The sequence below is a fragment of the Callithrix jacchus genome, chromosome 17 (assembly GCF_049354715.1).
Source record: "Callithrix jacchus isolate 240 chromosome 17, calJac240_pri, whole genome shotgun sequence".
Taxonomy (NCBI): domain Eukaryota; kingdom Metazoa; phylum Chordata; class Mammalia; order Primates; family Cebidae; genus Callithrix; species Callithrix jacchus.
Genome location: NC_133518.1, coordinates 19,637,193 through 19,649,922, shown reverse-complemented (window position 1 = coordinate 19,649,922; position 12,730 = coordinate 19,637,193). Strand labels below are relative to the sequence as shown.

General features: G+C 37.4%; 1 protein-coding gene across 21 annotated transcripts in view; it reads right to left on the bottom strand.

Moving 5' to 3' along the window:
- The window catches only part of ZBBX (zinc finger B-box domain containing), a 114,207-nt gene extending 101,748 nt beyond the window's left edge, over positions 1-12,459 (bottom strand). For 16 of the 21 annotated variants that reach the window (XM_002759417.6, XM_008983523.5, XM_008983522.5 and 13 more), the window contains exons 1-4: positions 12,385-12,459; positions 11,841-11,948; positions 4,723-4,839; positions 136-249 (exon numbers count right to left, since the gene is read on the bottom strand). In XM_002759417.6, coding sequence (XP_002759463.3) covers positions 136-249; positions 4,723-4,790 — 182 coding nt within the window. In that variant the 5' untranslated portion in view covers positions 4,791-4,839; positions 11,841-11,948; positions 12,385-12,459. Of the gene's footprint in view, positions 1-135; positions 250-371; positions 490-4,722; positions 4,840-7,377; positions 7,501-11,840; positions 11,949-12,384 lie in introns of all 21 variants that reach the window. The other 5 variants (XM_078353890.1, XM_078353893.1, XM_035277737.3 and 2 more) reach the window with 3 other exon arrangements.
- Between the last annotated feature and the right edge of the window lie 271 nt (positions 12,460-12,730).

Sequence of the window (12,730 nt, the reverse complement as noted above, 5' to 3'; positions counted from 1 at the left end):
TGATATTGCTTGTTCATCAGGAAAAGTCAAAAAATATCCACCCATTAAACACTTTTGTTGGAGACAACAACATATAAAATAGTTCCTTATATAATTTGGTTGATTCTTCTAAAACTCTCTAAGAGTTTCACCCACTCTCTTTCTTCCTTTTCTCTGCTTCCTATGGATCGGAATTCTTGCAGTTTCTTCTCCATCTCTTGGTTCTCCGACTCTAACCGTACTTTCTCCATTCGCAGTTCGTGAGCATTTCTGAAGACATAGATTTAAATAGAAAGTGTGGAGTAAGCAAAGAAAACAAGCAAAGGCAAAATAATTTTATATAATATTTTGCTGTTAAATTAGAATTATTAATAATGAATGAAATATTTTACCTATTTCTTTTGTACTTCTCTGAAAATCTGGTTTTTAAAGTGAGCATTTGCCTGCCATCCAAATCCTGAAGCAAGTTATCTCTTCAAATCTTAGACTTTTGTTTTAAGCATTACATTGCTAAAGATTCGAAATTATAATTAACTTCATATATAAGACATGTTATTATATATGCATAAATATCTATAACATACAAATAGAAAACAAAGAAAAGATATTTTCTAATTTTCATATTGTTTTGCCTCCTATGTAGTCAAGTAGTTTGAAGTATTTAAAAAAATAGACAAAATACTCATTTTGCTGAACTGGTCATCTTGGAAATTTTAAATAAATCTCTACCTTTGTGCCACATATATATATGATGCAGGGGAAAAGGTAGTACCTGTTTGAGACCTATTAAGAAGAAAGCCCCTATTAACGGTTTTGGTACAGGAGATTCCTGTACGAGAGATTTTTATAATATCTGAAACTCACCAAGTAATTGACAAAAGATATTTTCTTTATTTTACAAAGTCTGGTTATCAGCATTAGCCACTGACTCTTTCTTTCACACATCTAACCAAAACTAATTTCCTAGCTTTTGCTATTACCAGTGCAAATCTCTTCCTTCAATATTACATTGGTGTTTTACTACAACCAAGCAGTGTGGACACCCATGCATGCTATGGTATGGAACAAAATCAAGGCATGATGAAGATCAGAAAGGGAAAATCTTTCTAGAGGTAGCAAGCAATTACCAAAAAGCAATTGGGCCAAGGATATGTCCCAGGAGGACACAATCCAGGAAGATATACAGAACATGATAGGAAGGGCTGTCCAGAGGGTTCAGAGAAGCTGGCTAAGATATAGAAAGAGAGGCATTTATTTTCATTGTATTTACTCCACAGCGAGTAATGTAGCTCCTACCTCAAACAAACACTGCTAGGTGATAAGATATGAAATACAATGGAGCTTCCAGTATTGAGAGGAATAGATAAGCATGAAGGTAATTGACATACAATGTAATAATGCTCTCACTGGAGAAGTGCAGGGGGCTACCTGGGCACAAAGAAAGAGCACATACCCCCCCGCCTTGTGAATGCAGGACAGTTCCTGGAAAAGGTGAAGTCTGAGCTGAGACCTAAAGGATGAAAGGACTTAGCCAGTCAAAGGGAGGTGGTGAAAGCAGTGTTCCAGAAAGAAAGGAGTGTGGACACAGGTAGGAAAAAGCAATTACTAAGTCAAGGACCTAGAAGTTCTCTGTAACAGACATTAAGTGCAGAATAGGAAAAGTAGCAGAAAATCAAACTGCTGAAGTGGACAGGAACATGAAGAGCCTTGCAAGCCATGAGAAATGGGGATTTATAGTATATGAACAATGAGGATCATTAAAGTGTTTTAAGAGAATTGATCAGACTTGCATTTAGAAAGATCATTCAGACTTTATCAACAGAAATCAATTAGAGGGTACAAGGACAGAAGCAAGACAGCTCATTAGTAGAGTATTCCAGTAATCCAGATAATAGAGAATTTGGGTTAGTCTGACTGAGCAGGGGCAATGGAGAGAAAAATGGGAGCTTTGAGAAATGTAAGAAAATAGAACTAACAACTTGGAAACTGACCAGAAGTCGTGACTGACCAGAGAGGGAACCAGGAAGAAATCTAAAATAATCTCATGTTTCTTACTTGAGCAGTCAGAAGGGCAATGGTGTTATTTCCTGAAACAGACCATTCTGGGATGGGCTGCAGGTACAGTGTGGGACGAGCCCTGTGGTTGGTCTCCCTGCCTAAAGTCTTGACAGCCTACCACACTTCACAAACTGCTTACAGGGGAAGAGTTAAAAGCACAAATATAATTGTATCACTTATTTACTTAGAAGACTTTTGATGCTTTTGAGGTCCCACTGTGGTAGAGAAAAAGGGTAAGGCTGAAGAAAAAGACTGGCCCACTGATCAAGTGGTCAAGTTTATGTAAGGTTGGATTCTATGGGTCTCACACAAAACAAAGGATTCCTCCCGAAGACAACATTATACACAAATCCATAAAGGGAAAGCAAGGCCTCTGAGGAAAGCTAAGGTTGATCCTTAGCTTTATTTAATTTATTAAGAGATTTTTTTAAGATTTCCAAAATGATCAGTTCAGCAAAAATATGTACGTTGCCTATATAGAAAAAAAATTGTTGCTTCAAATATTTTGCATTAAACTATTTAAATATATTAGAGCCAAACAGACAGTATGAAAATTAGAAAAAAATTCTAATAAACAGAACAAATCTAAGGGCTAGAAATAAGACCATTTTTTATTTGTTTTAATTATTACATTGCTAGAGGTTCAAAATTGCAGTTTCTTCTCCATCTCTTGGTTCTCCAACTCTAACCGTACTTTCTCCATTCGCAGTTCTTAGGCATTTCTGAAGACACAGATTTAAATGTAGAAAGTAGATTTAAATAAGACTACTTCTTATTTTTAGCCCTTGGAAATGGCTAGTAAGAGGAAAAGAGGGAAAGAGGTCAAGAGGACTAGGAAAACACCAGAATGTCAGACACTGTAAAGGCAATGTCAAATTAACAGGCTTGGAACAAGGAAAAAGTGAGAAAGGAAACTCCAAGGTAATTACCATGAGTGAGTATTCCTGTCCTGGTTTTTAATGGTTTGTGGATCAGGGAGACATATAGGCCAGGGAACAGTGATTCCCCCTTCTTTCCCAACTCTTTAGCCTGATATACAAGTTAGTTATTATCAAGACCCTGCCTTTTTCTCCACCTTTCTTCTCAGACAATTGGATATGTCTGAGAAGGCTCCAGATCATGTGGTCTCTCTGCCTTTGCATGAGTTTCACCCAGGAACTACCCAACTAACTACATCTCTCACTCAAAACGTGGGTACCTCCTCACTTCTGCTCTGGCAGTTTGAGCCATGTTCTCTCCTAGTCCCTTGCCTGTACACATCACACCACACTTCATATTATATTGTCAATGTGACTGTACTCATTCATATCCTCTGCAAGCTTTCTGAGTGCCAGGACTATGACTGCCTACTTTTGTAGCCATCATTCCCTAACACAGTATATAGAAAATGCACATAATATATGTTTGTTGGCTGAATGTTTATCGGCATAGACACATGACCTTGAAAAATGTCACTGAAATCAAATAATGCATGTCCCTTTTTGTTTTTCTATTAACAAAATTGGTAGTATTAGCTATTAGGTAGCTCCGCTCCCCATCAAAAACATGGTATGCCTAATAATGATAATGCCATATATTTGTATAACATTTTCCAATTTATACAATCCTTTTATACTCAGTATTTCAAAGGTAAAGAGAGCATTAGAATAGTTTTGAAGATACTGAATAACAACAAAACTATTGATCTGGATCAAAAAACTCAGAAACTCAAATTAAAATTGATAGCCTGGGCCGAGTACAGTGGCTCACACTTGTCACCCCAGCGCTTTTGGGGATAGAGGCGATAGGATCACTTGAGGCCAGGAGTTTGAAACCAGCCTGGCCAACATGGCCAAGCGTCATTCTACTAAAAATACAAAAATTAGCCAGGTGTGGTGCCGTGCACCCAGCTACTCGGGCAGATGAGGCAGGAGAATTGTCTGAGCCCGAGAGGCAGAGGTTGTAGTGAGTCGAGATCGTGTCAGTGCACTCCAGTGTGAACAACAGAGCAAGACTTGAGACTTGATCTTAAAAAAAAAAAAAAAAAGTCTGTCCTCATCCCATGCTAGCTGGCTCTTACTGATATTTGAGAGGAAAGCCCTAAGTATTTCCAGTGACTCTAGGTGATGTCAAAGAGAAACAAGGAGCTATACTCTCCCATACCCTTACAAGGTCATAAAATTTCCAGGATGTCAGTAACTATTTGGCTCTGACTGAATACATCTCCCAGTCATCTAGGACAGATCTCTTAGAAAGGGTAAATTCAACATAATGTCCTTCATGCAAAGGGCTAAAGAATGTAGTGCTCTCTATTTCCTGAGTAAGGAGACTCTCACCCTAATAATCTCCCTAAATTTCAGGATAATCCTTACTAAACTTTGAATGGGAGTCAGTAAAAGTATGTTTAACTTTCTGTTGTGTTAATTTAATAGCTAATGAGCCTATTAAAACCTTTATAACTTGTCACTTTGGTTCTTTCAGAATAAATATTTTTAATCCACATTTTTAAACCCTATAGATATATATTTCAAAGTTAAATTCTTATAGATAGAAATACAAGAATGTGAAAAAAAGGAGATAAGAATTCACAAAACTTGAATTCAATTTTAAACAGCCTAATGGAAAAATATAGTCTAAATTACAATATACAGAAGCTTGGCAACTATGCCTACTAAGAAATATGTACATATATATATATAAACTCACCTATATTTTAGCTTTACAGAATTTCCAGGTTTTCCCCATGGAAGAACTACAAAATCTTTTGTGTTCATGATTAACAACTTAATATCGTCTAAAAGTTATTCTGATTCGTGAACACTTCTGTAAAAATAACAAAGACAAAGGAATTATGGCAGAGGTAAAGCAGTATAAGCTACAAATTCAAAATTCCATGTAATTCAGGAAAGTTTTTAAATTTTATGAGAAAAAAGGATGAATCAAAGTTTAAATAGCAAAAACTGTGATACATTGCCAGCCCTTGTCCCCTGCAGTCACATATCAACCAGAGAATCAAAAATATTTGAACAGAAAATAATACCAAAAATACAGCACAAGAATTTACAGAATTTACATTGTGTTAAGCATTAAAGTAAGCAAGAGCTAATGTAAAGTATACAGTAGGTTATTTGTAGGCTATATGCATATACTATGCCATTTTATATAAGGAACCTGAGCATCTTTTGATTTTGGTGTCTGCACGGTGTGAGGGAGTTACTGGAACAAATCTCCTGTGGATACCTAGAAATGACTGTATTTTAAAAATATAAATTATGTAAGTATGTACTAATAAAGTTAGAAATGTAACATGTCTGATGGAACTAAAATTTACCAGTATTTATGGACAGTTGACCCTTGAACAACATGGGGGTTAGGAGGACGACTCCCACACAAGGTCAAAAATCTGTGTATAACTTCTAACTTTCCCAAAATTTTACTAATAGCCTATTGTTCATCAGCAGCCTTACTGATAACATAATCAGTTAATAATTATGTATGTTATATGCATGTATATAATATATTCTTTTAAAAAGTAAGCTAGATAACAGAAAACGTTACTAAGAAAATCATAAAGAGAAAATACATTTCCTATTTATTAAGTGAAAGTGAATCATGATAAAGGGGCTTCACCCTTATTGTCTTCACATTGAGTAGACTAATGAAGATGAAGGAGAAGAGGAGTTGGTCTTGTCTCAGGAGTGGCAGAGGTGGAAGGGTAGAGGACATGGAAGGGGAGCAAGAGAGACAGGCACACAAGTCTAACTATCATTAAAATATGTATATTTATAAGTGGATCCATGCAATTCAAACCTATGTTGTTCAGGGTCAACTGTATAGCAAAAGACCAGGGGACTATTCAACTAAAAGTGAAGGATGCATTCACTGAAACAAACTAAAGCCCATGTTCTGTCTCTTTCTATGGCTAAGGCTATAAAAGTATATCAAGTATTTGTTCTATCTAAAAATAATACACAAGGCTATATAGAGAGAAATTTAAAGAATTTCGAGACACAATCTAAACCTGATAACTGGTTTTTTTACATATATGGCAATATAAAATGAAAATTGAGGTATGTAATAATTACCCAAAGGCATTCTAATATCCTCATTTATCAAGGAAAATTTTAATGATGCTCTTTGGCTAAGATCAGAAATTAGCATATTTGAGAAAGAATTTTTCAACAAGAAATGAAACAAAAAGGATTTTCTGCTTAACTCTGAGTTAACCAGAAAATTAAATTATTCAGAACGCCCTGTTTCCCAAGTATCCCAATTATTCATGGTTCTATAATAATTTACTCTGTAATGCTGAATTACTAAATCACAAGAACAACTGTTAGATTTTTATAGGAATAAAAATGTCCACGTTCTAAGAGCTTTTAAAGAAATACGAGTTAATATTATAGTGACCACAGACTTAAATACCCACACCATTTGATGTAGTCATTTATATTTGTGTTCCAATGTGTGTGCTCATAACCACAATAAACATTTATTAAGGTACTGTACATCCAAGGCAGTGTGCTAAGAGGCATGAAGAGGAGTCAAGGCCCAGGGAGGTTTGTTTTCTGAGCTCAAATGGTTTGGAGTCAAATAGGGTACATAAGACCCTAAATATAAAAGCCATAAAACAATGTAAAAATTATAAGCACTATAAAATTTATACATGTGATAATATAGGAAGTGAAGGAAAAGAGAATTCAGCTGGCTAGCATTGAACTAAAACTTTGAAGGAGAAAGGAGGCTTACAGATAAAGATAGGATTAGATGAACATTCCATACTGTTGGAAAGAACAGCTCTTGAATGGGGGACTAATGAATAGTTTCACTTGCTTGGTGTGCAGGTTACATGGAAGAAAAATAAATAACCATGAGTTTAGATATAGTGGCTGAGGCCCAATAATGAGTGGCTTTAAATGCCAAGTTTATGGCATTTGGAATTTATTCTGTAGCTAATAAGAGTCTAATAGGGATTTAGCAGGAAAAACATAAGTCTAGAAGCTTTGTTCTAAGACTCAAGGAAGGACAGCACCAAAATTGGAGTTGCCTAATAAAAGACTACTGAGACATGAAAGTCTGCATAACCAAATAAGTGGTTCTTCGTTGTTGTTCCTTTGGGAGACTATCTCCTCTTTCAATGATGCAACCACTGACAAAAACATTTTTGGAATGCCTCTTTTGAAACTGTCTGCAGAATCCATTTTAAGACTGGGCGTGGTGGCTTACACCTGTAATCCCAGCATTTTGGGAAGCCCAGATGGGCAAATGACTTGAGGTCAGGATTTCAAAACCAGCCTGGCCAACATGGCGAAACCCTGCCTCTACTAAAAATATAAAAATTAACCAGGCGTGGTGGCATACACTTATAATCCCAGCTACTTGGGAGGCTGAGGCAAGAAAATAGCTTGAACCCAGGAGGTGGAGGTTGCAGTGAGCTGAGATCATGCCACTGCACTCAGCCTGGGTAACAGAGCGAGACTCCATCTGAAAAAAAAAAGAAAAGAACAGAAAAGAAATCCGTTATGCACCAACAAAGACACAAATCCATTTTGTTGTGCCTCATTTAAAATTACAATGATTGTGCAACAGGAGCAACTGTTTTTTTCGCTCAAATCTACCTCCAAATTACTTGGACTGTCTCCAAAACTTAAATCTAACCTGAAAGGGTAGATATTTACCATTTTGTAGGAAATTCTCTAGAAACTTATTATTTGAAGATGATTACAAAATGGAATTACACAAAATAATCACTACATTTTACATAAGTTAGTGGTTACATCATGTGACCAGTTATATCTGTACCTTCAATCCATAAACTTGTATTTAACTGTTCTTTTGTGATTCCCTATTATGGGTACTGAAGTCCCGATGGCAAATAAGCCACAGTGTCTTCCCTTGAGGCCCTCACAATCAAGAGAAAATCCACACAAGCAATCACAGAATCATGGGGCATTTTGATGGAAGAATCTATTGGAAGCGTCTCACTCAGACTCAGTGAGAGTCAATCACCAACTCCTGTTTCTCAAAGCTAAATGAGTGTCAAAGAGAATAAACATACCACAGCAATAGAAAACTAAGATTTGGTTTGCTTTTTACTCCCTAATTTTTGTAGGTAGTATGTTTGTCCCATTTTTATCAAACAGAAGCTACCAAAGGCACCCTTGAAAAACCTCCAAGAATAATCCTGCTGCATCACATAGAGTTTGTACTGCTTTTTTTTTTTTTTTCTTGAGATAGAGTCTTGCTCTGTCACCCAGGCTGGAGAGCAGTGGTGCAGTCTTGGGTCACTGCAACCTCTGCTTTCTGGGTTCAAGCAATTTTCCTGCCTCAGCCTCCCAAGTAGCTGGGATTACAGGCATCTGCCACCATGTCCAGCTAATTTTCTTCGTATTTTTAGTAGAGACGGGGTTTCACCATATTGGCCAGGCTGGTCTTGAACTCCTGACCTTATGATCCACCTGCCTCAAACTCTCAAAGTGCTGGGATTACAGGTGTGAGCCACTGCACCTGGCCTGCTTTCTGATCATATTCATGGAATCCAACTACTGGACTTTTGTCTACTATTGATAACTTTGTCACAAAACCTTCCATAATGTTATTATCATTAAAAAAATAAAAGAAGACAAAACAAGAATCCCCAAAGTTAATCTGTCTGATTAATCAAAATAATCTAAATTGCTATAATTTTGTTTCCACATTGATACAGTAAAATTTTATGTGTATGTACATATATATAAAGCTAAACTGATACATGATGATTTATTTTACCAATACAATGAATGAATGAAAATCTGTAAATCTTATTAAAATGAGATGACTCAGATTTATAGCTCTACTGATAGTATGATTTAACCAATAAATGGTCTTATTCAAGGGGGATTTCACTTCACTGAATGCAATTAGTAAGACTTCTTCTCAATTACATATTTTATCAAGTCACCTACATAAGCCAGTTTACTTGTATGAAGAAAAAGGGGAGATTGTAATTCTGAGTCATACTATTTGCCTGTTTCCTTTTGTAAAGCCAACAGAGAATTTAGTCACCTTTCTTGGGATAGCAAGGATATAACAATGTCAGCAACAAGAATAGCAAAGCACAAAGTTTTAGGCTTTAATAAAACCCAAGGAATACAGATAAACTCCTTATTATGCAAACCTTATAGTTCCTTGCGTCTTTTGGTCATTCAATTTTTTTATAATTAAATACCAAAAATTTGGATAAGTGATTTGGAAAAGTTTCCAGTTACCTGATTTATTAGACTAAATCATTTTTCTGTCTACAACCCCATTTCTCCCCACACTTAACACCCAATATAACCCAGAATTGTCCATGATGGTTTGGTGATCCTTCTACACATGTTCCTACTTTGAGAAAGCAACCCACATATGAAAACCTACTGCCACAGAATGGAAACAAGGAACTTAAATGCTCTACACAGCTAGAAACTCGGAGCATTAACAGGTGCAAGAGAACACCATTGGCAGAATGGGAGGTTTGGGAAACCACTGTTTTCAAGATGGGCCACGTTTTATAATTGAAAACTTATCTAAGATTAGTTAATTCTACTCATGACTCAGATCATGTTAGGCAAAAAACTTAAGAACCATAAATAGGAATTTTTCCTTACTGTAGCAATGTTTTGAAAAGGTCTAATCGGCAAGCAACTTTGGATGAATTAACACCTTTAGGTATTTAGTACCATAGCACTTAGAAATCAGAGACCCAAGAAAGAAATGTGAAATGAGAATTTAAAATAATTGTTTTTAATAATTAAAAAACTTTTACTTTTAACATTTCCTGTATCTGTATATATATCTTTAAATCTGTCATACATATATACATCTTTAAAAAATTCTATGGCAAGAACTAATAATACATAATTCCTAGAATAGAATCTTGTGCTGGAGTGTCCTACTAAATAAATATATGTATGCCACATTCTCATAGCAAAAGCTCTAAAATAAAGCAGATATTGATATGGTTTGACTATGTCCCCACAGGAATCTCATCTTGAATTGTAATTCCCATAATACCCACATGTGGTGGGAGGGTCCCCGTGGGAGATAACTGAATCATGGGGGCAGTTCCCTCCTGCCCCCCTAATTTCATGTTAGTAAGTTCTCACGAGATCTGATGGTTTTATAAGGGGTATGCCCCTTTGTTTGGCTGTTATCCTTTTCTTTCCTGCCACCATATGAAGAAAGATGTATTTGCTTTCCCTTCTGCCATGATTATAAGTTTCCTGAGGCCTCCTCAGCCCTGCTGAACTGTGAGTCAATTAAACCTCTTTCCTTTATAAATTTCCCAGTCTCGGGTATTTCTTCATAGTATCGTGAGAACAGACTAATGTAAGTATTAACTTCAGGTTGCATTCAATCTTACAGCCAAATAAGATATCTGACAATAAAATACTGCTTCAAGGCACTAATTAGTACCCAAGTCACCCATTTTTTTTCTTATCCTCTATAGGGGGGTTCTTTTGAGGACAACTGAGAAACTTTGCCTTTAGATATTAAGGGACATGTACTGTTTTAAAGTACTTTCAATTTAAAAAATAATAAGCAATATTAAAAGGTACTGATTTTAATGTCAGAAGACCTAGGCATCCTAAATTCACTAGATTTAAGGTCAGATGACCTTTGTGTGATAGCAATCTCTGAACTTCACTTTATCCATGTAGAAAATGGTAAGGATCCTCTCCCCGCTCTAATTTGCAGGATATTAAACCAATGGTGTCTGATCTGTGACCTGTAAATCTGTGGGCTCCTATAACACCTCCAGAGAGCTCATGGTTCAGGGAAAGGGGCAGCCTTAGAAACTACCTAGAGAAGAATATGGAGCATCAAGGTTCTACTTTACCCTTAGCATCTCTGTTTTCATCTTTTTTACACAATGAGCTTTAGTGTTTACCTCTCTGCTCACCAAGTTGTATTCTATTCAATGCCCAGTTCAAAGACTGCCTCTAATCATGAAGATTCCCTCCACCAAAACCAAGCTTCTCATATAGAAAAACCATGTTTATTAAACTCATCTGCTATTGTATGCTACTCTGTGGTTTTTTTGTTGTTGTTGTTTTTGCATCTTTGTTTATACAGATTTTGCTTCCCTAAGTAGCCCAAATATTTGAGGGTAGTCCTACCATTGACTTTTGAATCTCCAGCAATTAGTACGGTGCCTGCACATAATGTAGTGCCAATACTAATGTGCTATGTATGAATTTTTTTTCTGCTGCTTTTAGTTTTTTACACAACCTACCCTATGGAAAAAACTTAAACACATCCTCTTTCCCACTGCAACTAAGCTTCTTTTTTCCGTGTTTTCTACTGACCATGATAAGCAAACAACAAATACACATTGAACACTCTCTCCCTGCCAGGAGTCAGGGAAAGCACTGAGGAACAAGGTCAACCAGACAGGTATATCAGTCTTCACTGAACTTACACTCCAGTGAAGGAAGTAGCTAAAAATAAAAAAAACAAATAAAATCATTGCAAAAATGTATTAAGGGTCTTGAAAGACATAAAGGAACTACTTTCAGGCAATTCATTTGTAATACGATTGGTAAAATCATGGCAGGTCAGGGCAAGCCTCTGGGTAGACTATAAGATAAGCTAAATTGGAGAAAGGTGGAGGGAGTTATTTTTGCATAAGCATACAGTCTGTATAATTTTAATCCTGTGTAGCTTCAACTTTACTAGATTTTTTTAAATGAGGCTTGCTAACTTTAGATTTGAAGTCAAGCTGTAAAATATATATAACTGAACCTTATATACCTGAGTCCCTCTACTGCTGATTTTGGGAAGAAAAAAATAAACTTCCATACCTTCAGATTTCTCAGGAATCAGGCACCCCGCACCCATAGCCTTTACTTGGGAGGAGTAGACTTCAAGAACGAAGCGGGTGCATGTGAAACGCGCAGGCAGATTAAAGGCTACAAAAGGGAATGAAATATAGTTTCTCAGGGCGTCAATTTTTTCATAAGGTGCGAATGACTTCAAAGTATAAAACAGGCTAGTATTTGAAAGGGTCGGGCTGCAGAAGAGGTAGGACTGATGACGTCCCCAATTTCACTGTCTGGGGTTCACTCTTAATTGATTTATCCATTAGTATCTTGGGCTGGGAATTCTTTTGTTTATACAAAAGGCTTTCAACTCCCCAGGCCAGGGCCTGTCGTGCTGCCCGCGGGCCTGGCACTGTGTCATCAATGGCAGGGGCTCAGCTGGGCCTGTGCCTCCAGCTGCACCCGAACTGAGTCTCCTCTCCAGCTGCGCTGCCCACTCCGCTCCCCGCACCAGCTAGCGCCGGCTTGCTGCCGCAAAATCAGAGACCCTCCTCCCACCATATCCACCCGCAGCCAGCCAACCCACCTGGAGACCCCAGCCTCGCGTCACCGCCGACTGCTGGCTGCAGAAGCTGCCGGGAGTTTCCCTCTTGGTCTCCTTGGTTACCGCGTTACCTCGGTACCCATAGCAACCAGAAAGCTGGGTTGTGCCACTGTCCGCCGGCAGAGGACGCAAGGGAGCCAGCGAAATGAGAGAGAGGAAGGGGTGATACAGGACGGAAAGGGCAGAGAAACTCAGGCTCCGGAAGCTTTCTGCCAGAGGGGATCTTGGAGATTAGTTATATGCTAACCCTGAGCACGTGTCATATTCCAAGCACGAGTGAGAGACTTATATGTAATATTTGATTCTTCCTCATAGCAAGCCAGCTTAA